Below are 24,839 nucleotides of genomic sequence, written 5' to 3' on the forward strand. Positions count from 1 at the left end.
GTAGCTGAAGACACTGTTGTTGCTGTACTGTGGCAGCACTGAGAATTCAGGATCCTGTCATCGTATGAAGGGCCACCTGGGCAGGAAAGCCCAGGTCTCCTGCACACAAGTAACATTTGCATTCCCTGTGGTGGAGATGGGACATGAAAGCACTGCTGAGGCCTCGCTGGACCTCTCCTTCCAGACCCTCTCTTCTGGGTGTGGACCTGTAAATTCAAACTGGCTTGTTCTGGGAAGAGCACAGAGATGACAGTCCTGCAAATGCAGCTCCTCTCCATGCCGAGCTTTGGCTCAGATCTGCTGATGGCAAGCATGTTTAAAGCAGCTGCCACGAAATGGCACCACTATGTGTGTAATGGACATCTCTACTGACAGCACAAAAATAAAATCCTTTTGAGAAAGGAATCAAAAAAAAGAAGAGAGACTCAATAATCTGGGGAGCTGTTGGAGGAACAGGAAAGAATGAGTACTGAGTTAGCCTCATATCAGTGTGATTTCTATCACTAGTGCACAAATAATCCTAGAGGATACCCCTGTCCTCATTGTTTGCTCAGCAAACAGCATGGACACGCAAAGATTTATAGACATTGTCTACTGTCAGAGAACCAGGGATATTTGCTTCATGAGGCCTGTTTCTGGGGGAAAAAAAATAACCTGAGCATGTGTTTCTTTGCCTGCTTTGGAGCTGATCAGAAGATATTAATTTAATAAGACTATTATTCCGTATTGTTTGCATGACATTAGCACAACATTAGTGCTCATTGAAGCTGAAGGCCCATTTTAAGTGGCACTGTACCCGAGCACAGTAAGAGACAGTAGTTGCTATGCTTATCAGCTGAACAGACAAAGTGTGGTATGTTCCCTTTCCAAATGGGGAATTGATACACATAAATAATGAAGTAATCTACCCCACAGATATCCAGTGTACAAACACAAGCACGACAGCCAGCTGCAATACTGAACCATGGTAAGAGGTTTAACAACACAGAAAACAATAGGTATTGTATACTGTAGGCTTATAAAATAGGACTGGGTGAAAAAGGGTTCTTTTCTCCCCTGGGAATGGACAGATTTTTGTCAGACACAATTCAGCTGAAAACTGAGTATGTGCTTATTGTAATATTGTAATATCTTTTGTTTGGTAGTCCACATTTATTTTAAGGACAAATGAAAAAGTGGACACCTGACATGCAGAATCTGTCTTTGGCTAAAACAAAGAATAACAGTTTTCACTGAAAATTTGCTATGGTGAAAAATTTGCAGCCAGCTCTGATGGAAAGTACCGTATGGTAGGTGTTTCCTTTCTGTTTGCTCTTGTTTCCATCTCTGCAATTCTGCATTGCTTTGGCCCTTACTCGAATACCACCTTCTGCTACTAATGTAATGCTGCCAGCTCTGGCAGCTCAAGCATAAATCTTCCTAAATTTGAGCACTGGAGTGTTGTAGAAGAGGAGGAAGAGGAGAAGAGAAGGGAGAGACTAGATGGACACAAGGGGAATTCAAATCCAAGTTTTAGAAGGCAGGTGTCCAGCTTCGGTTAACAAATTAAAAAGGAAATTACATTTTAGCTGTTGTGCTCATGGAGAAAAGCTAGAAAATGTGAAGCTTATGGGCTCAGATAGCACTCAGCCATAGACAAAGATCCTTGTTCTTCTGCTTTGTTTGTAGTGCTGGGGGCCAGGTGCACCCCAGCTTGCCATGGGCATTCAGGGCAGGAGCTTCTGCCAGTATCTCTGCCCTGGTACCTGCCCCGTGCTGGGCCAGGGCCCTGATGCCAGCAGCTGACCCTGTTTGTGCCTGGCCTCCGCACACCTCCAAAATCTGAGCCCCACACACCAGCCCTGGTTGAGGAGGAGGAGGAGGAGGAGGAGGGGGAAGGACCAGCTGGCTGCAGCAGTGAAAAACTCGTAAGAAGTGAGAAGAACCATACAGGGAGCACATGTGGACTTTTGTTTGGAGGAGCTCTGTTGCGGCAATGCTGGCTGCAAGCAACATGCCCAGCACTTGCATCACCACTTCTTTTTGGACTCTTCAGGATATTATGTCTATCGGGTACAGGGTTATTTGCACCCAAATACTGCATGCTAGTTTTGTGAAGACTAATGCTTTACCTTTAATTTCATTACAGGGGTAGTAGAAATAGTGTGGAGTTGTGTCTATCAGCTATATCTATCCTAGTCTGAAACAACGCTTCTGTGAACAATCGTATGTGCCAACACACCTAAAATAGTGGAAGATTGTAATGGTTTAAACTTTTTCTTTTTTTTTTTTTTTTTTTGTGGTATAACCCACTGTTTTGGGTACCTGGTGCTAGATCCCACCAACACTGCCTCTGAAAAATTTTTCATCTGTCAAAAAATGGTACCATTTAATTCTCAGGAACTAGTGAGCTACTATTATACACATTAAGATCTGTGGTGCTTTTTGATTGAAATAATTAAAAAAATTCCAACATGCTAGAAGGATTTTAAAATCAAAGGTAATACCAGATGTTCTGTGACGTAAATGCCATTAAAAAATATGTTCAGGTCGTCTTCTCTTATTTGCCTGCCATTTTCTGTGAGAAGTATACTATGGAGTAATGAAAAGGTTATGCCAAGCATTTAGGATAAAATTCTGAACTTCAAATACTGTATAAAAACGGAAACATAAACACAGTTTTCAGAAGGATGTGTCTCCAGGGGCAGGCTGGGTGGCCCTAATGGTATGAAATGCCTCATTGCACAGAGTATCCTTCACATACAGTCATTTGGGGCACAACACACATTGTTTGTAAATTAATTCCATAGCAGAAAATGGGTTGAGAGGGTGAAAACCACAAAAATGTGGGGGAAAATGTTTGCAGATATGCCCATAACTTTTGAAATAAAGTCAGAGTGATAGATATGGTAGCATGAAGATTTATTTGGGTGGATAAGACCAGCATGTATGTATTCATGGAAATAATTCACACCTCTGTCTCTGCATTGTTCATTTATTTGTTTGTTTATTTGATGCTGGTTTTATTTTTCCATTTTGCAGCAATAAGTTGTATAAAAACCCTTTGCTTCTCTCTGGACTTTTGGGTGAGTGAAGAATACACCACTGGGACAGGATGTTCTCTAATGTGAGAGATGAGCATGTGCTCTGCTTACAATGAACATGGTACATATTCCCTGCATGACTGCTCCAAAGTGATTCTCAGGAATGAGTAGAACTCCTTTTAATAATGTTTAATGTTAGACATCACTTGTTTCCTCTGAAGAAATTTATTTTGGAACAGATGTGTTAGGTCATAAGTTATTCTTGATATGAATGTACTTCTGCAAAGGCTGTAAGTAAAACCTCCTTGAATGACTTTCAAAACCTTCTGCATTTGGGATTGGCATTTGATGCTCAAAAGGATCATACATGGAACTAGAACATGTGACCAAACAATACAGATATGCTTAAAAATGAGTCCCTCTGAACCGGCCCCATTGAAATGGCCACAAGAACATCTGTGTATCACTTAACAGAATGGGAGCTTGAAGCATTTTTATTGAGTGTTTATCAAAACATCATACAGACCATCTGCATCATGTTGTCACCTATTCTCTATTTGTGATCAAAAAGGTGTACCTATAATTCCTAACATCTCATGTCTTCCCTCAGTAATTTTAGGATGGCTAATACTTGTGTTTTGTCTGACCTCAGCGAGCTGTGTTTCTGTACACTTTTTCTAATGGCCTGTAGGTTTCTTAAGTTAATATACACCAGGGGAAGATAAAAACAGCCTATACTTTCTCAGCTTATTTTGCTTGTGGAGGTACTTTTAAGTACCTGTAAGAACCTTATTTTTGTCCTTACTATTTTGTTTTGCAAAAGCTACCATACAAGACCACCTTAGATTCAGGAGAGACTATGTACAAACACACACACACACACACATATCCTGCATGAGCTCTGGTTACAACTAAATTGTAAATAGCTCTTCCATCAGGGAATCCCCCAACTCTGTTGCTTACCCTGTATTACAAAAGTAGCAGATGAGTCAGGTTTCCCAGTAAACAGGAGCTGACAACAGCAGGGAGGAAAAGCAAAAGCCACAATGAGACTTGTTGTGACAAGACTGTCATTACCTTTTTTGTCTGTCAAGTAGGTATTAATAAAGTTACCTCAGTTGCTGAGTTATTACCTAAGGGACCAGAGGTAAATCAGCCAGGCTACCACTGCTTTTCCATGTGAACAGGGGACTTCGAGAATTTTCTGAGCTGCTGATTCACTGTAATGCTCTAGCAGGGAGTTAAAGTTTCATGTGTTGTTTCATCAGTAAAAAAGCTGCCACTGGGTAAATTATTTGTGGAATCCTCCCTCTGGGAAGCCCTGACCCTTTCTTGGGTGTCCAATGCATCACACATCCTGGCCTGACCCTTATGTACAGGTAAAAATTATCAGCTATGACTGAGAAACTGGGTTTTTTGACCGCCACCCCCCTCTCCCTCCTCCCCTCCCCCCCCCCCCCAGTTTTTCTAGAAGAGTAAAAGGTAATTTCAATGTTGATTCATGTTTTAAACCCATGACAACCCAAGAAATGAGGAAAATTATATCATTAGGCTGTCAAGAAAGGGGAACATGGAAACTTTGTATGGTGGCTGGCAAATATTTTTTAAAACGCTGGTGGAGGGGCATCAGGGGAAAACAGCAAAGTGGGGTGAAGATGTTTCTTAAGTAACACCTGAGTCAACGACTGTGTATAACAAGTGTGATAATTTTAGATGGGAGGAGAAGAAATCAGAGAGAAGGAAAAGGGGGGAGAAGGGGGAGAAGCAGTAACGATTTGCTATTTTAAGTGAGAGCTTGGACATGGGAGGGGGTATCTGTTCTTCAGTATTCCTGAACTATATCTCTAATGCACATGTGCATTAGGTCTGCCAGTCTGAGCCTTAGTGCCTGAAGACCTGACCGATGTTTAGTAATCATAATGCGGTGTTTCAAAAAAGTAGGAGTAAGGAGTACATACTAAAAGTGAAAACAAGAGTTCCTACTTTCCTTACAGAAGTGCAGAGAATTGTACTCATTGTAAAAACTAAATGGAAGTTTGCAGCCTTCAAAAGGCAATATATGGTTTGTGTGCAGAAACAACTTATGTTTTGTTGAGGCTGACTTTTAAAGCAGCTTAATTAGAATGAGGCGCTTTTGTGTCTCCTGGTCAAACAGCTGATCCGACGTAGCTGCAGGCACTAAAGAATGAACTGCAGCAAAGCCAGCATCAAACCACTTGTAAGCCGAAGTGAGCGCCGCTGCAAGTTAAGGAAATAGTTTTAAAACTCAGCCGTGGTCAAGCGGTGCGTGTGACAAGAGTGACGCGTGTCCGCCGCCTGCTGCTCTCCCCGCCGGCAGCCACAGCCGCAGCCACAGCCACAGCGACAGGTCGGGCAGAGCTCACGGGGACAGAGCTCAGAGCCTTGGCAGCCAAGTGAACAAGCCGCTCATTTTGAATAAATTGGCCGCCAATCCCACTTATTTTTCACCCTCGCTTTCTCTTAATGTTTTGCGAGTCTGTTCAGGATCTGAGGTTTCAACAGAAAGTGGTGCTGTGGGGGAGGATTCTTCATTTATCAGCCTGTTCTACAATCTTCTGCTTCAATTCCAAGGCAGACGGATTGATGGAATAACTACGGTATGGTGGTGCCACAGTTGTAGAAGGGTGTGATCTGTTCGAGTTTGGTGTGGTTTTGTTTTCACACACATTGGCTATTTTTTTGTTGAAGTAACTCTCTTTTTCCCAATACCTTCAGCCACAAAGTAGTTTCATCTCAGCAGATGTCTTAAGCATAGTTCAGCTGCATCAGCAGATATTCCAGCGACGGTATTGCTCCCCTGTGACTCTCAACAGGGATTTTATTTTATTTTATTTTTTTTTTTAAAGTGCTGGCAACATGGTTTATTTATAACAAGGAACATATTTCAAGAGCATTTTCTATAACCATATCTATTTCTTCAATCTTTATCTCAGTAAATAGAACTTAGTGTTCACATTTAGATTTTTTTTTCCCCGTCCTTCTCCTCCCTGTACTTTCTGCTCTTCAAATATCAGAGTGGCTAAGAAATGCTTGGTGAAAGTGCTGTTTGACCAGTGTTATAGTCTAGAGCAGACTCAGCGGCACTAGACAAACATTTTCTTTACACCATTTGTTCTTTCACCTACAAGATATATCAAGCTAAAAGTTTGTAACACTACTTTTTTCCCTCATGTGTGTTTCAGTCCTTCTGACATCTGGAAAAAGTGTTTTTTGACTTGGTCCTTCCTGCATAACTTCTGTTTAAATTCGATTCACAAAAAAGATATAGTGTTTTCCTAGGGTCTGGGTGATTAAGATCATTTCTCCTTTTGCCTGGCAGTGCTACAACTCTTTGGTAGAAGGAGCCCCAAAAGAACTACTCTGGGAATTGTCACGTTTTATGATGTATGAGCTTCTTTTTCTTTTTAATTTTACCACAAGAAAAGAAGGAGCATTCTCCCATCTGCACAGATCTCCTCAGCCCTGCTGAAGGTCAAGACTCAGAGCTGCTTAACCATTAAAATGAAAAACCAAAATCCTGCAGAGTCCTCTCAGGCAAAGCTCCCGTCTCCTTTCATAGCTTGATGAAATATGGAAGATCAAATGCTTAACAGTTGAATTTTGAATGAACAGGCTTTGCTGGGCCCCCACCCCATGGACTGGGGCTGGGACAGGGTGCTGTTCCCAAAACTGGGACTAGAGCACTACTAATGCAATGATAGGGATGTGGTGACAGCTGTCACCTTTTTGTCTCCTGTTAATGGGAGAACTTTTTTTTTCAAAAGTTGCAGTCCTCACACTTGCAGACCCGCTGGCTGGGTCCCTTCCCCATTTCCTCTATATGCCACACCTGAGCAGGAGCACAGCAAAGGCAAGTCAGTTCTGTGCTCCCAAAAGACCAAGTAGTCTTCACTATAAATTCAGGTCCAGAAGAGACATGTACATCACTGATCAGGAAGCTAAGGTAGCTTTGGAACTTTGCTCTGGAACTTTCCACTGGCATAAAATTACCAGGATGAAAGCCTTCCAGCTGCTCCACCTTAACCGTGGACAAAGATGGTTATGCTGAATAAAATTTTTCTGTGAGATATTTTTTCTTGGAAGTGAGGTCCAGTGGGATCCTGCCTACCTAGAGCTGCTGAATGCGGTTCTATATTTCCAGCCCCTTAGGCATGGGAAAGTGATTTGAACTGTTAGCAGAGTCCTTAGCATGGGTTTGGCCTTGGTCAGCTTTCTATGTCTGGCTGGTAGGTCCAGAATTACTGCAGGAAAGGAGAAACTACAAACAAATTACTTGGTAGTGGCTATCCATTCTTGGAGATTAAGTGAAGTTAGTCATACAGATGTGTGGTGTTTACACAGGGACAGGGACTAGAACTCAGCCTGTTTAATTTACTACTGTATTTATCAGTATAGACTTCAGTGATCCTTACTCTTCCTGTTATGGATGTAGAAAGCCATGAAGGAAGAAGCTATGAATGCTTCAGAAACCTGCTTTAAGTTCTTCTTCACTATCCCTTCCTTGAAGGAATGCTCCCTTCCTCTGCTCATCTGAAGGTGGGACTGTTTTAAAATGCTAGTAAAAAGCATGAAGTTTTTCTCTTCCCACCCTCAGCACTACATGCTGTCATGATTAAAAAAAAAACATTTGAAGAATATTTTCCATTTCTTTTTTCCATTTGCCCTACCTTGCCCTGACCTCAAATTAGTTAAATGAAACAGTGACCTTCCTGAATGTACCTTCTCTTTCTGTGCTATAATCCCAGGCTCAGTTTTGTCAGACTCAGAACTTTGTTGTAAGGATTAACTGTCCATCTCCATTTCTGCTTTTATTTTAAACCATCCCATGGCACTCCTGCTTTGCAGCCCCTGTCACTCATAACTGTCTTGTATTTTCACAGAGGCATCACTGCAGATAGTACAAATTAAAAGAAGAAAGAGCTGCTCCTCCCAGTTATTCATAATCACAAAACGTGGTCTGACCATTCAGCTGCAAATATCTGCAGAGCAAAGCCGTTTTCATTCCAGATAGTGTTTCTTCTGCAATGCAGGAACAATCAAAACTCTTTCCTTCATGCACAGTTATATAATATCTGAGACACACCTGTTTGTAAGTAGTACTGACGTGTAATAGTTTGTTCACCCTCTGTAATCTCCTTGGGGCCACAAGGTGTGGTTACCTGGTGTCTTCACTGGTGATTTTTGTTACGGACATATGAGCTGTGCTTGGGCTATCAGCACACAGTTCTTGCCCTGATGCTATCATGACTCTTCTGGAAAGGATCACATAGCCTTAAAGCCTTTCCAGCCTGACATGGTGACTTCAGGAGCAGATGAGGAACCTGGGAGCTGCCTGCACTGCAGGTAGAGATGCCACTGTCAACCCTGGCTGGAGATGAAGTGCCTCCCAGTGAGCAACGCTGGGATTTCTGCAGCCTGGAAGGGTGGTGGGGGCTCTTGGATGCCTCAGCTTCAGACCTTCAGGTTAGTCAGTGCCACAGTGCAGGTGGAGCCACTTGGAATCATGATCATGATGTTTACTTCACCAGATTGAAGGTGGGATACACTAAGCAATGGTGAAAACTGAGCTGGAGGTGGCAGCAGACCCTTATCATGAAAAAGGAGGCACATGGTTCCAAACTGGAGTTTTTTTTAGATTTTCTGTTTCCAAAGTGTCCAAGGTGCCTTTTCTCAATAGAAGCACTATTGTTTCAAATCACTTTCCTGTCATCTTGATTGTATAGACCTGACATTCAAAGCCATGTTTATGGCAGCCTATGCACACAAAGCTTCCTCTCATCCTATGAATCTGTCTCTGGAGTCTCAGAGTTTCCATATTCAGCCTCCACCCCCTTTGGCACTTTGTGCTTTCTAGTACCCTCAGCCTATTGAGCTTTGGGGCAGATCAACATCTCAACTTTGTCACATAAGTCTATCTTATCTCATTTAGAGAACTAATCCACTTTTCTTGCTCTTCTGAAATCAGGGAGCCAAATTTGTATTGTTAATATTTCACCAAGTACTGGTAGGATTGCCACCTACCTTTGTGCCTCAAGCATAGAGTTTATACGTAAATTGAGATGTCTGTGTAATTCTACATGTTGAAAATGTCAGACTCATTCCCCCATTTCTAAACTTCATCATGAGTTTCTCCAACTTTTTAAAACCATTTTCCTGCTTAATATGTTCAGGTGTGTACGTAGTGGGAGAGGGGAATTTTAACTCAGTGACGTTACACCAGAGTAACAGAGAATTTCAGCAGGTTGTATAATACTGTATTTTCATCTTTTCCCTACAGCATCCTTGCTAAGATGTGGATTTCATTTTTTAAATATATTTAGCAACAAAATCCAGACTAATTAAACAAGTCTCAGCTGTGTCTGTCTAGGATCACAAGTGAAGTTGCATTTTAGTTTACTTAACTGAGAAGGCTTTAAAGCACAATAGATATTTGCAGAAAAATAAGTAAAAAGTTACAAAGAAAAATTATTGATATGATAATTTAAAAAAAAAGAATTCTTAATTAACAATATTGAACTTTATTTTTTTATTCTGCTGACAAAATAAGGTTCCAAAAATCATGTGGAAAAAGTTATTTTATTTGGAGATCTTCTGGCAAAAAAACCCCATATACTGCTCTCAGTTCAGCCTGATAACTCATCTTCTTAGGAGACCAGCTGTCCTAAAGAGCATCCACAGCCTGGTGTCATTTGTTCAGTTGCTTCCAGAAAGCTACAAGTGAGTCACGGTGAAGGCTGAGCACTGGAGCCCTGCCTCAGGCAACTGGTGAGGTTTGTTGATAAGTGGCAGTGCCCTGGAAGAGGATATTTCAGGTGAGCGTGAGAAAACCAGATGATGCCAGATTTATAATTAGATTACCACCACTGTAGTAAGTGTTAGGTGAATTAAATCTGTGATGCCCCAAACTTGCTCTCTCAGCAGGTTCCTCACTGGGACATCTCTGATTTGGTCCCAGAGATGTCTCTGGATTCTGACAGAACCAACAGTCTTTGGGCTGCGTCATGTTCCTAACTATCAGAGAAGTATTTTTCATGGTTACCTGAAGGGTGTGGTTGTAGAATCCTTCTCCCTGCACAGAGAACATGAGACAGGAGCAGCAGCAGTCCTTTCTCAGTTAAAAAAGTCCCAATACGAAAACTTCAGTGTCTTTACATACTAGGTTGTGAGTTAGGTGCTATGACTAAGAGTAAGCTGGGTATACCACATTCACCAGCCTGGGGGCATTGAAACCCGCATTTCACTACTGATCTGGGAAGTACCTTGAGTCATACCCATGAAAATAAGGTCGTGTGGGAGGGTTCTTCCAACCTTTCCTACTGAACTGGTGCTATGGTGTTGCATATAATGTGGGATTCATGCGGCTTGAATGAAAACTTAGATGGGAGGTGACTCAGGCTGCTCAGGGTCAGGCTGTTCATCTGGTGTGGTGCACCCCAGGGCTGGACTTTTGTTTTCCAAGTCAATGCACTGTTAATAGGATACTCTTAAAAAATTACTTTCCCAATAAAATATTGAGATTATTAAAAGAGTGATCCTAGATCTGCTTTCCAAGGTGACTTTGGCAGATCCCATGGAGCCTCACAAGTGCTGACTTCCTGGAGATACCTTCTGCATTTGGTGCAGAAATCCCAGTTATGTGGAAGTGCAGACACATTGCTGTGGGTCATGGTTCCTGTTGATCACAGTGGAATTCAAGGTTTGCATTTTTCAGGAGTATTTTTAGATTATTTTTCTGAAGCTACAGCTCTGCCCTAGCTAAACTAGTCTAAGTCATGGGTTCTGCTCTGGTGACCAAGATCCCTGAAGACCCATCTCTGACTCAACGTGGCTGTCAATGTGTGCCTTTGAGCAGCTGTGTGAATCCCACTGCTGAAGGCAGTGTGCCATGCCATCCACTTTCCTTAGCCAGACAAGTGCCCAGTATTGTCACTGCCTGGTAACTAATGCATACAGTTTTGACTTTACACAATGCAGTGCAATGTGTTTGGCTCCACAATTTGAAAAGGGTCTGCCCTTTGTCTCTCTTTATCAGTATTATCTGACATTGAGTTATGAGCTGCTAATGACCCAGAGATAATGAAAGTCATGTCTCAGAAAGCTCACAGTTTGAAACACTGATGCAAGAAGACAGGAGAACCACTCAAGAAATCCAGTGGGAAGAATAATCTGTGCCTTTGAGCATAATATATATTTTAATTACTGTTTGTTTGGCAGTCTGGTGGGGAATATGGAAGAAAAAAGCTTTTAGAAGAGTTTTCAATGGGTTGATGGCAGTGGTTTGATTTTCTGAGCTGAATTCCCCTTCTTCCCTCAGTTTTTCATCTCAGAGTACTGGCACTTTGATAAGTGTTGATGGAAAACACTGTCTTTTATGCTTAATGTGGGTGTGAGTAGAGGAGAGAGTGTATTGAAAGTTCTGCATGCAAGTGCCAGAAATGCCTGTGGTTCCCACACTCGGAGGAGCAGAACAACTGCTCCTCCCAGGAGGCCCAGCAGTGTCAGAAGGTGCAAAGCAAAGGGAAGGTGGGCTGTAGCCCAAACTTCTGTCTCATCCCTAATTCTGACTAATTTGGAAAGCCAAGCAAGGTCATGTAAATTAGGAGCTCAGTGCCCTGGCATTGCCTTCTGAAGACATTTCTGTGAGGTATCTTTATAGTAGTTTTGCAGACTTTGCTTAGGCCAGTCTCCTGTTGGAGCCTGTTGGGCACTTTTTCTCCTCAGCTGTAATGATTTCTGTCTAAATTATTCAAGATTTACACTGGTATGATCTGGATGAGAATCTGGTGCAAGTATCCTGCAGATATGCCAAGAAAGGAGGCAGTTGTATGTGAACACATTCATTATGCATATTACCCCAGAGAGGCAAGCCACTGTCTCTGCTTGCCACTTCAAAGGAGTAGAGTGGGTCTGTTAAGAGAAAAATAAAATCCACAAGATGCCTCGAGGGGGGATAGTTGAGATTTTGTTGATTTGTACAGACAGCAATGGAGACAGAAATCTCACACTTGATTTTGAGTTTATATGGCACCCTTTTCTCAAGTACTGTTGAGATACTGTTGTATCGGAGTCTGAAATCTTCAGCTAAAACACTCTGCAGCCCAGCAATGAGGCTCCATGATCTTCACAATATGCCTTTGCTTTTGTTTTTATAAGTCAAGAATATGCAGCTGATGAAAGACTGTCACAGATTCCCTGCAGAGCCCTCGCAGTCTGAATCTCTCTCTCATGCCACCAGAATGAATCAGTTTGCAGACAGCAGTTTTTAGCAAAGATGCTTTATTACCAGGGCTGTTGCTCCAGCTAGAACGAGGGAACTCATTACTTTTAGAAAATTATTCTGATGTTTGAAGTTCTTTTACAGCCCCAAACTGGAGAAACTGCAAAGCTCCCCATTTCTTTTTTAATGAGAATGAATGCACTAGATCTCTTTAATTAGACAGAGGTGGAAATGTATTAATTACCAGAGGACAACACTCCATCTTCAAGTAATGGTACAGATGGACTGACCCGGGCTCCCAGTGGTAATAAAGCATCCTGGCATGTTGACTAGCAGCTTTAGCTCCTGCTGGGATGAAAAGAATATGTGGGTATTTCCAAACCTTCATGATCATGAAGTACCATGAACAGGAAAGAAATGCTGTACACCTTTGGAATGCTTATTTTCTAACTATACACAACGTTTCCATAGAATCTTACTGATTTGCACATGAAAAATAATTGCCTGTTCCACTTTCCTCTCTGTTTCCATACCATCCTCATTTTAGCAGCAGCTGTCTAAAGGATGGAGGCAGTAGACAATTTTAGAATATTTTTGCTTCCATTTTGAGTGTTTTAACTTTTAAGCATTATTTGCTGCGTCCAGGACTTTGTGAGAAGCATGGTTACTAAAAATCATACTGAAACTGAAGTAGAGGAAGGTGATAACCAGAACAGACTGATTTTTAAGTGGGATTGTGAATTAAATTATTCAGCTGGTGTGCCTTTCTGCTGTTATCTTTATCAGCTGTTGTCATTCACCCATCTGTTACAAATGCCTAAATAAATTAAATGGAGGAAAACATTGGACATCACAAATATTGACTAGAATTCAAAGTAGCTGGGAATAGTTGCAGTGCCTAATGTTTGAATACAGAACAAGCAATTGTTTGGGATAGAAGCAAAAGCCTGAGCACAGAAGAGCTGTTCTAGAGCTGAAGGGTAATTATTGACAGCAGGACTTGCAAAAGCATCAAAACTCTATTTTTAACAGAAGATTGTGCATCTGTGAGTTGAATTCATACTTTTCTTCCTCTAAACACTGCAAGAAGCTTCAAAAAGACCCTAGGTAATTCTTAGCCCTGATAATTTTTATTTTTACATTTGACAGGTGAAGAGCAGCTAAAGAGCTTCCATTGGCAGAGGTGATTTAGTCTGAGAAGGGGAGTAATACTAACTTACCCCTGCAACTCCCAGATTTTCTCTATCAGCTTGAACTATTACTTTACTGTTTTGAGCAGTTACATGAACATTGCACAATAAGAACCATTTTAAATTGTGTGAGAAAATCTCTATCTTCTACTAAAGTGACACCTTTTTACATGCTTGCGTGGTATCAGTGGTAGTTCTTAGAGTTAGGAGATGATGTATGTAGTCACACTGTGGGTGGGTATGTCAGTTCTTTTCCTCACTGTTATTGTTTCAATTCACAAGCCAATTTCATCAAGATTTAATAGAGGGTTAAGTCTCCCTTATATATACATAAGGGAAACTTATGTATATATACAATATATACATATACAAAATTTCTGCAAAAGGTTTGTGAAATGTATGGTGAAAGAGTACAGGGATCCACAGTTGCCTGACTTTCACCATGTCCTGTCTTCTCCTTCCAAAAGTGTGTCAGAATTCATCACAGAGCACCTGAAGCACTCTTGTGGACTCTGTTGTGGAAAAGGGTTTGATTCCTGACTGACTGGTTAAGCAACCAGCACGGGTGTGTCCTGGCCAGCCAAACTGTGTTCATGTAGCCCTGGTCCCTACAAAGGTCTTGATGTCTCTTGGCCCACCAGCAAGCTAGACAAAGTTGATAAAAGGTCTGCTTAGGAGGAGAAAGAATTGAAAGGGCATAAGGACATTGTGCTACGGGACTGAGGAGCCCTGCAGCGAGGAGAAATGAGGGAACTGAGGTTATTGTGGTAGGGCTGTAGGTAATACAAGGATGAGTTCATTGTTGTGATTTGTTTGAAGGTGCAGTCAACCATGAAGAATAAATCCTGTGGAAATCATAATTAATTAGTGATGAAGTTGTTAGATTTACTTGTTGATAGTGTGTTGCATTCTTCTGCTTAATTCCCTTTGCCACATCAGGAAAGTGCTTTTCTTTTCAGACCAAGTTATATGAAAGGTCTTATTTTTGACCCAAAAATGTTTTCTTAACGGTTTTAAATGATGGATTGCTCTGTATCTTAATTTAATGACAGTGGCACTTGAAAAATGTGGTGGTGATGTATGAATGAGAAAAACAAGGCTTAGATCCTGGTCTCATGCCAGACTTGTGTTAGTCAGGCTCTGGTGTATTCTGTTTTGTTGTGTTTAAGCATGTGCATAGGACCCATCAACACTGCACTCAGAGCACCTGACTTCTGCAGTCATATTGAACAGTTCATTTGCCTAACTCTGATCTAATAGTAGGAAAAACCAGCAGTGATTTGATTTAAATTGACAGAGATAGTGCAATATATTTAATGTGCTGACGTCAGAATCGGGTTTGTAGGAGTTGGTCTAACCGGTGTGCTTGTACAGTAATGGGAAGAAGTACTAACTGTAAAACAACTGGCTCTTCGCTTTTCTTCCTTTTACTTGAAGTTTTTGCATCTGGATCTGAAGAGTAGTAGCCTTGTGGGAAGCACTGTAGACTTCTGACCTCCGTTCATCGCAGGGTAGGTAGCTGATATGTGAGTAAATGATGTTGGTATGGTTCCAGAAGATAGTTCTCTCATGGGTTAGGAGGCAAATTCAGTGTAGCCTGACTTTCTGAGCTGTCCTTAATACTTAGGACCAGTTGGCAACCTGTTTAAAGAGCAGATAGGCCCTTTTTTTACCCTGCACTTACTTTCTGAAACATGTCAGGTATGGAAACACTTCCTGGCAGAACCTCAGCCATCCTAACCACCCCCTTTCAGCTTTAAATCTGGTGATTCTTTCAGTTATAAAATTGTGCAGTTTCGAGCTTTGTGGGTTGCAGCTCTGGATATTTGTGTTGGGATCCACTATGCTTTGCCACTCATTCAGTTGTTGTGTTGCAAACAATATTTTTATTTTAACTTTGAGAAAGTTAGCTGTCCTGTTTGGAAAAAAACTGCAACAAATCAACCAACCAAAAAACCAGTTTGACAGAAGTTGATAACTCAGTTGTTTAAAGCCAGTTTCGAGGTGATAGGAGGGAAAAAAGCAAGAAACTTTCTAAAAGGGTAAGAGAGGGAGAAAGAATTAAAACTAATTTCAGAACTAATTTCAGGGTGTCCTGTTGCTAATATTTGCCATTAAGTTGAGGGAAGGCTTTGACAGCAAAAGATAGGACCAGATTTTCTTCCATCTTCTGCCTTTAAACAGGTAACCCTCACTTTATCTTGTGGTGTGAAGTGGCCAGCAGCCTGTAGAAAATGTTGCTTTGTGTTGTTGTTTGCCTTAGAGCTGTTCTCCTGCCCTGACAAAAACGATGTTTGTGTAGTGTTCTGATTTATAAACAGAATGTTCTATTTTATGTATAAAATGTGAAATTACTTACCATGAGAGTTTGATTAAAGTAGAAAAGACCAAGAATTGCGTGCATGGAATTAATTTTTCTTTGATATCAAAGACCCTTTGGCTTGGGCTCTTTTGTCAAATTGGAGAACAACTTTGCAGATAAATGACTTCAGTGTCTGCCTCAAACAGCACATGTGATGTGAGAAGTACTCAGAGAATTTAGTTCGGAGACTTATTTTTTTTCATGCCAAGTTGATGCTAGAACACTGTGTTTATGTAGCATTTGGGCTGATATAGAGCCAGGTGGGGTGCTTGTCCAAAGGCCTGAATGTTTGCAGCCATCCCAAAAAGCACATCTGTAGGTCACTAAAATGCATCCTGTCTTGCCATATAGCTGTTGGATACCGGTCTGTACTGAGAATTTGCACGTGTGAGTGGTGATGACAGTGCTAGCATTAGGCACCTTCTAAGAATGCAGTGCTGCCTAGAACGTGTGCTCACCACAGCTCCCCACGGTGTGCCACGTGCCATGTATTTCCCACACCGAGCTCGCATTAGCTCATGAAGTGATAACCACAGGGGTGCTTGGGGCTGGAAGAAATGAGCTCTGCCCCAGGGTATTGCCATGAACTTTAGGCAGTCAATAATGGGCACTGCCTGGTCAGTTTGATATTGTATTACCAAGAGGAGCTAGCAGAGGAGTTTAATATTTTCTAATCAGTTGATTGAGATTCCTTGGACAAAACCCATTTAAAATCATGGGTTTTTTTCTCAGAACTGCATTTTCAAATATGGTTTTATTGTCTGAGAGCTGTCGCAAAGTAGCTATAATTAAAACGTGTAACTGTAGCCTGCACAGTTTTTAAGAATAGCAAAGTAAATTATACCCTTGTCTCAATATGGATTATACCTAATTGTTGAATTTCAGATACGTGACTGGGAATAAAATGTGCCTTTTAACTTTCTTTTAAGACAGTAAAAAACTGGATTGCAATTCATTTCAGTCTTCTACTATGCTCATCTCTGTAGTACTTGAGTGTCTTGTGCTATTACTATCAAAGTAATCTCTGTTGCATGTTAGCTATTTCAGTTTCTCAGGGAGAGAAACAAGCATGAGGAAAAGTTTTGAGTTTCAACTGTATGAAATGTGAGAGTGTTTTTACAGATGCACGTGCACACAACCAATCTGATACATTTAAGTTATTTTACTTAATGCTCACAACATGTCATTGGAAGTAGATATGTGTGGTTCAGTTCAACAAACTGATACTCTGAAAATTTGTTTCAGGTTCTCTTATACTTCAAACTTAGTCATCTTACATGGGAGTGTAGCCAAGAGGTCTCATTGCTACATGATGTACTATGAAATCAACACACAATACAGACTAAACTAAAACTGGTGTTAGATAAACAGATCCAAGCATGGAGTAAGTCTGGATGACCTGAATGGATGTGTCATATATTGCTATGAGTTATTGATGACCTTTCATAATTCACAAGTGGCTCAGGTTCCCTCCACCACTTCTGAGATATGAGATCATTAAAAATGTGCGCAAATAAATAACATATCTTGAGTCAGCTCATTTTATTTCCTATTGCTCTCCCTTTCCCTCCATGTATGGTATGTATGCATATCGTATTTATTGCAGAAAGAGTGAAATTCCCACCAGCAGCTGTTGGGAAGAAAGTTATATAGAATAGTTATATCATTGGAGAGCTATATTTCATAGCTGTGAGGTTATAGTCATAAAATATAGCTATTTAATGTGTTAAGAAAAACTTCTGCAGTTATTTAAACCAAGAGGGCTATTGTATTTAAATTAACTGAACTTTACAGTTTGGTCACATCCAATGGATCAAATTTTGCCCTGACTTGCAAACTGAACTCATTGAATATCACAAATGGCATCATCAGTCGCTACAAAACTGACTCAGCAAATCCTCTGGATATGGTGGAATCACATCAGGGATGATTTGGTCTAGCAGCTAAGGTCTTTTGACCCTAAATGTGCTGTAGTCTCAGTTATCATTTTCCAAGTATTTTTTCTTTTAACTTGGAGTAATGCAACCCTCTCAGCCAAAAGTGAAAATGTTCCCAAGTCCACTGAAGTTAAATCTTTCCATTGAATTCAGTAGGCTTTGGATCAGCTACTAAGAGCAACTGCCATCTTGGAGAAAATCTTGGTTAAAATTTTCCTTGATTTTGCTATTAATGATCTATGGCTTGAGACTACTTCCTTTTTATATTTTTCCTGTACAGTATTTAAATGCTGGTTTTCATTCCTCATTGTTCATGCATCTTTTGCGGTCAGTTCCCATCAGCGGCTTTCTTACTGAGCTAATAAGAAAAATATTGCTGTTTGTAATCTCTTCTTTCATCTTTGTGTTTATTATGTTTTGAGAATGTATGCAGTTCCATGGGTCAGTCATGCCTGTGAAACAAGTTTTGTCATATTGCTCAAGGTTCCTGCTTGTAGCCACGTAGCCCCTTATTTCAATTTCTGGTAGGCACCGCCTGGAGAATGCTGTAGTAATTGAACCAATAGCACATGTCTGTGGGGGAAGGAACATGAAGATTATAATCTTTGTTTTGATGCATGTATGGCCACGTCCTGGTAGCTCATTGATTGGTCATTTATTGGTTATTTCATTTATTGGTTGTTTCATTTTTTGGTTATTTCAGCTCATGGCAGTAATCCAGTGTGTCAGTAGACAATTAATAGGCTGATGCCTGTTTAGGAAATATCTGCATTAATCTGATGCCTGTATCCATAAAATTAGGTTTTCAAACAGCAGAACCCTTAAATTACAGTATAAGTGCATGAATCTTATTCTGACTCTTTGTTTTTTCTAATATTATTTGAAATGAAGTTGTGCAATTAGTTAATTAAAGGAAAACTACCAGCATGGTAACAATACATACCTAAGTGAATCTTGCTGTATGGTCAGAGAGTCATGAAATGGTTTGGGTTGGGAGGGACACTAAGGATAACCTAGTTCCAACCCCACTGCCATGGGCAGGGACATCTTCCACTAGATCAGGTCACTAAAAGTCCCTATGGTCCTTCATTCTAGGTCTCAACAAGAACATTTTGCTCCCTCCACTGAACATCTTATTGGGGAGTTTTTTTTTCAGTGAAAAGCCATTTTCATAGTCCAAAGCATTCAGGATGCGGAAGCCCAGAAGCAGAGAGTTACTGCTAGTTTCTGTACAGCCCAGCATGTTTAGCACATCCAGCAGTGCTTTGCTGCAACATGTAAGGGATTACTTAATTTACTTCAAGACAGCTGTCAAGTGGAAACTCTTGGAGGAGGAGTTTGGATGATAGAGAAGAGAGAGAGAAAAAAAAAGTGATTGAATTCCAGCTAAGAGACCATAGAGGATCTGGATGATAGTGCCTTCTCTGTAATGAAGCAATGCTGGCATTTGTGGAAACTATCCAAGATTATAGCTGAGATAATTGAGATTATATCTATGCAATACTAAAGATTCATTTTCCACATCTCCCAACATGATCAGAAAACCTGATAATTCCCAAAACTGCCACTGATGTCACTGCTGCTGTTAAATTACACTGGCTGCATTCTTCAAATTGTAGTGTCCTCACTTTAAATATGACTTTTTAGGGGCTTCCCAAAACATGAGTCATTTCTTCACAGTTTTTCAAAAATTGTTGCTTCTGAGTTAGCAGATGCCTGTCTTTCTGCTAAATAAGCCAAAGTTTCAGTTAACTGTACTAATTGTGCTGAGTAAATCACCCTTGGCCCCTGAGTGCAGTAACCTTTCCACTATAGCCATGAAGTAATTGATGGAGTAGCACAGGAAAGCTTACATTCTTGCTGTTTGGCAAAATCATAAAAAAGTGTATTATTTCTTAATGGACTTAGGAGAGATGAGTAATTTAAATCTGGTAAACATATGAGAGCAGCAGTCACCTTTTCCTTGGATAGTTAAGGAAAACATTGCTTTAAAAACTTGTCTAAATATCCTCTTACATTAACTGAGAAATTGTTTCTAATCCATCTAAGAAAGTGTAATGAATAGCTTTTGTTCAAGCTAACCAGGTGCAGCACAATCCAGAGGGGTCCTGGTCAAACTTCCACCAGCAGAAATCAGCACAGAATTTTACCATTGACTCTAATGGGGTTTGTTGTGTATCTCAGTGCTGATTTGAGAATAATGGGCAGGCTGGCAACCAAAACCTTCTCTGATTCATTACAACAGGGACAGACTTATTCATTGGAGAAGTGCACAGATAATTAGTTTATGCAAAATTTGATGAAAAACCAAAAATTTGTCCATGGCCTCTTTAATGTGAATGGGGAAGTTCACCTGTAGTGCTGGGTTCAGTCCTGGGCTCAGAAGAAGAAGAGAGACATGAACATACTGGAGACACTCCAGAAGAGAGCCACAAAAATGTTTGAGAGACTGGAGCACCCCTCCTGTGAGAAGAGGGTGGGAGACTCGAGGAGAGGAGACTCGAGGAGAGGAGACTCGAGGAGAGGAGACTCGAGGAGAGGAGACTCGAGGAGAGGAGAGGAGAGGAGAGGAGAGGAGAGGAGACAACCTTATCAGTGTCTTTAAACACTTGTTCTCTTTACAGAGAACACAGCCAGGCTCTTTCTAGTGGCGCCTAGAGACAGCACCAGAGGCTATGGGCCCAAACTAAAACACAGAAGATAATTTCTGAACATCAGAAAACAGATTTGTTTACTGTGAGGGTGACCAATCACTAGCACAGGTTGTGCAGGGAAGTTGTAGATTGTCTCTCCTTGGAGGTAATAAGAAGCTGACTGGACATGGTCCTGGCCAGCCTGCTGTAGGTGGCCCTTCTTTATCAGGTGGGTCAGACCAGATGAGCTCCAAAGGTCCCTTCCAACCTCAATCATTCTGTGATTCTGCAATGAGTGGAAGAGAATTATGGTTGCAGCTGAGAGGAGCACATGTAGCCTCAACAAGAGATTGTTCCCTTGACTGTGACTTCAAATCACAGTGGGACAGGTAATGAAATATAGAGTGGGGGAAAGGATAAAGAAACCTAGCCAAGACTACTCAGAAACTGTTATATTCAGTAAGTGGTTTTTATTGGTATTGGTGTGGAATAAGTGTAAACTGGGTGAACTTGTGCGTGTCCTCTGAATTAGTTATTGAGATTAAAGAAAAAGAAAGCTTTTCCTCCTTTTTTGTTTTCTTTCTGAGGAGAAATGGTTCCCTTCTATGTCTATAAGGTAAATAAAATCCTCATCCTTAACTTTTAAAGAATACAAGATTAAAAACTAGGAAAAAATCCACTATGAATTGTGGACAGGCACACAATTAATGGCAATTTGAGATCAAGGCAATGAATACCTTTATAAAGTGCTTCTCTAAAAAGATTAAGCATTGCTAATTTTTCAGAATTCCATCATATGGTTACTTTAAGGTTAAGACAAACAAGTTTAGAAATATGAAGTAGGTCTTAGAAAGCTAAAGGACTTACCAGACCATGGGCAATAACTTTTTAAAAACCTAAAAGCACTGAGAAATGACTGGAATGAGAAGAACCCTAGCAATCCTCAACAAACAGGAATATTTTTAGTAATTACCATTTTTTAAAGTACTATAATCCAAAACTCAACATCTGATAAGAAAAATAATCTTTGAACATCTAGAAGACACTAAAATTATTATCAATAACCTGCACTGTTTTGTAAAGGCTAAATGTTGCCAGACAAACCATTTTTATAGCCCAGACTAATTAGTGGAAGAAGAAAATGAGGTAAATGTTATACTGAAGGTCAGAGTCTCAGCTGGAGAAAGGAAACATAACCATATTGACTTCATCATACTTATTAAAGCAAGCTGAAGAACTGCATTTATACTTCAGAACTGCATTTCTCTAGGTCTAATAAAGTTTTACCCAAAAAATTTAATGAATTTTTTAAAAAACCATTTCACATAACATGAATTCTGGGTAAATGTCCACAAAACTGTGCAATTTGGAATGCCGTTAGGTGTTGCAAAGATTGTTTCTAAAATGTATCTTAATTACCGTCTTTCTAAATAATTCAGAGAAGGTCCAAATTTTATTAATGCAGCCTGGTACATGCTGTAAGCCTTTGGAAAAAAACAAGAATAAAAAATATACAGTTAGTTATAAAAAAAATCTAACAGAGTTAGAGAGAAAAGCTGGGTAATAATACAGGTATGATATTTTTAAGGAAAGAAGTTAAAAAATACTGATATTCAGAATGAAGGAGAAACATGACAGCAATAGTCCATTTCTACTGCCTAAAGATCTAAGCCCAGTTTTTGTTTGTGTGTGTTTTGTCATAATTTCTGTGTCTTCTATGGATGTGTTTTTATTTGAATTAAATAAGTTCAGTGGAAAGGATTTCCTTTCTTTTCCTTATTATCTACTAAAAGAATTACTTGGTGTTGACATTACATAGTTATTGACATGTTGATTAATATGCATAACTAGAAGTATTTTGGTACATAGAATAATAAAGAACAATCTTTTACTATGAGAGAAGAGGTAAGGTTTAGATGTGGACAATCAAAGAGAAAATGAAAGAGCAGTGACACAATACAGGCCAGCCCAATAAGCAAATATTTTCCTGGAAGTGATGTGGATCTGTTTTTTATTGACTCCATCTTGAGGATACGCCTCTTCTCTCAGATGAGTGTTGGTCAGAATTTACTCCCAAGATGAGAGTTTCCAACAATGTCCTTCATGAGCACTCGGACATATCTTGGACGTTACTTCAGCCCAAGGTCCGGAGCTCTGTAGAGGAAAATCCAAGTACAGTCATATCATGTTGAGATGATGCAATGGCATGAACAAAGCCAGTTTACAAGGCTCCTTAGGATCAGGACAATTTGGTTATATAAGGTTGCTCAAGGTCTTAACAACACTTTGTGCAAGCCCACAAAATAATACAGGTGGAAAGGGTGCAGACTGTGCCACCTCTGATATTTCAGAGCTCTCTTGGTTTCTCATGTAGATGGCATGTTAGATTCCCAGGTGCTCCCATAAAACCAATGTTTTTTGATATGCAAAGTGATTTACTTTCCTTGGCAGCACCAATAGGAACATCAGAAGAAGGAACTGCCACCGTAGTATTGCAGGCATAACTAAGCATAAACAAAGAAGGAAAGGCCAGCCTCATCTGCCTGGATGTTTGTGAGAAAATAATCAGAAATATTTGCTACTGGAAACTCAGAGCCGCATAAAGGTTATGTGAAGTACTACCGTTCACATGCTACAGTTTGTAGTGAGAATGTGGAGCAATTATGAAAGCGAAATTTGCTTTTTCTGCAATGTGTGCAACATTTATTTAAAGTGAATTGTTCCAGGGAACATATTTGCCAAGAAACTCTTTCAGGAGATAATTTAAGGAAAATGAGCACCAAAGAATGGAAATTATGGGATTGAATTCGCTTAATTCAAATGGAAAATGTCTTCATGGTTTTTACCCAGCAGGTAATGCATATGTTTATTGCATTATAGAAATTACAGAGCTTGTTAAATTATTTCACTATTTTTGACATTCTGAAGATCTTTCCACTCCTTATGATCTGAAATTGATACTTTTTCTGCTTATTTTTACAATGTATTTCCAGAGGGCTTTGCCAGAATTTTTATGATATAATTTTAGAAAATTCATGTTTACTAATAATCTATTTTCTTCCTGAAAGCAGGGAAAATAATGAAAGCAGCAATGTTCAATTACATTTTAAAAATATTGACATATGCATTTGCCAAAATTTTAATAGGAAGTGCTGATACTGCTTGAAACATTCCCCTTGTAAAAGTATAGACCATTTTTTCAACAACATAATGGCACAGGATTTGCTGAGAGCTATCATAAATCATAGAATTGTGGAAAAATTCAGGCTGGATCTCTGGCGGTCTTGTAGTCCAGCCTTCAGCAGAAAGCAAGGCTAGCTTTGAAGCTAGATCAGGTTGCTCAGTCTTGTCCAGTTGCATTTTGAGTACCTCTAGGGATGGAGATGTCACGATTTCTGTGGGCAACTTGTGCCAGTGCTCAACCACCATCACTGTAAAAATTTTTCCTTACTTTTGGTCAGGGCCCAAATTGGGACACACTATTCCAGATGTATCTTCACAGATCCTGAGAAGAGAGGAATAACCACTTTCCTCAGAACGCTGCCTACACTTCTGGTAATACAGCTCGGTATGTGCACAGCTCTCATTCCCACAGTTGGGATCATATGCACAAAGTAAGATCCATATCCACAAAGCAACACCCCAGCAGGTTGACTCCAGTCCGCAGCTGAGCATGGTGGGTAGATCGTACCCAGGTTCAGGACTTTGCATTTGTTCTTTGTAGCATTTCATGAAGCTCCTTCTGACCAGTTTCTCCAGTTTGTGTGGGTCCTTGGGTGACACCCAGTGTACCAGCCACTCCTCCCATCTGGTGTCACCAAGAGACTCGCTGAGGGCTCGTTACATTCCACTGTCCAGGTTATTGATGAGTTCAACATTTGTTAATCCATGCTGGCTGTTCACAGTTGCTGTCTTTCCTTTCACTTGCAGTGAAATGACCTGCAAAAAAGACTTGCTCCTCAATTTTTCCAACAACCGAGGAAAGTGTGACCATCTTTTAGCTGCCTGGATCCTCTTTGTCACTTGTTTTAAAAAATACTTTTTTTCTCTAACTGCAGGCCCGAAGAGACAGTCCTCCCCAAGGATATCTCTTCTCCTTGGAGACATTTGGGCAGAGGAATCACATATCATGTAAGTAATCAAGTCTGTCCTCTCCAATCTAAAAATATTCTGCTTCCTTGGGGGAACAGGGACTTAATGGGGCACAGCTCTTCGGGGTCCTCAGACATGTCAGTATTGTCTATTAAACACGAGTCTTTCCTTTTCCTGATGCAGGCTTCTCTGTCTGTGTGCAAACATATGCTCAGGTGTAGGCACAGGCTGAGTTTTGGAGTTGTTTATGAGAGTCTAAACACGTCTGGCACCTTTGCCCAGGACAAAGACCTTGTTCACTGAAGCAGACTGTGTAGAGGAAGGACCAAACATTCCTGCTAGGTCTGCTGATCCATGCTCCAAA

At 40.4% G+C, this 24,839-nt stretch overlaps 1 protein-coding gene across 7 annotated transcripts in view; it reads left to right on the forward strand.

The window, feature by feature from the left end:
• Nucleotides 1-24,839, forward strand: part of LOC111926408 (uncharacterized) — a 118,797-nt gene that overhangs the window by 56,110 nt on the left and 37,848 nt on the right. For all 7 annotated transcript variants that reach the window (XR_015284657.1, XR_015284655.1, XR_015284658.1 and 4 more), the window contains one exon: nt 24,442-24,514. Coding sequence is in view for 1 of the 7 variants with exons in the window: in XM_086881355.1 (XP_086737481.1) it covers nt 24,442-24,514 (73 nt within the window). In the remaining 6 variants the exon portion in view is untranslated. The remainder of the gene's footprint in view (nt 1-24,441; nt 24,515-24,839) is intronic.

The sequence above is a fragment of the Cyanistes caeruleus genome, chromosome 3 (genome assembly GCF_971803275.1).
Source record: "Cyanistes caeruleus chromosome 3, bCyaCae1.hap1.1, whole genome shotgun sequence".
NCBI classification, from domain to species: domain Eukaryota; kingdom Metazoa; phylum Chordata; class Aves; order Passeriformes; family Paridae; genus Cyanistes; species Cyanistes caeruleus.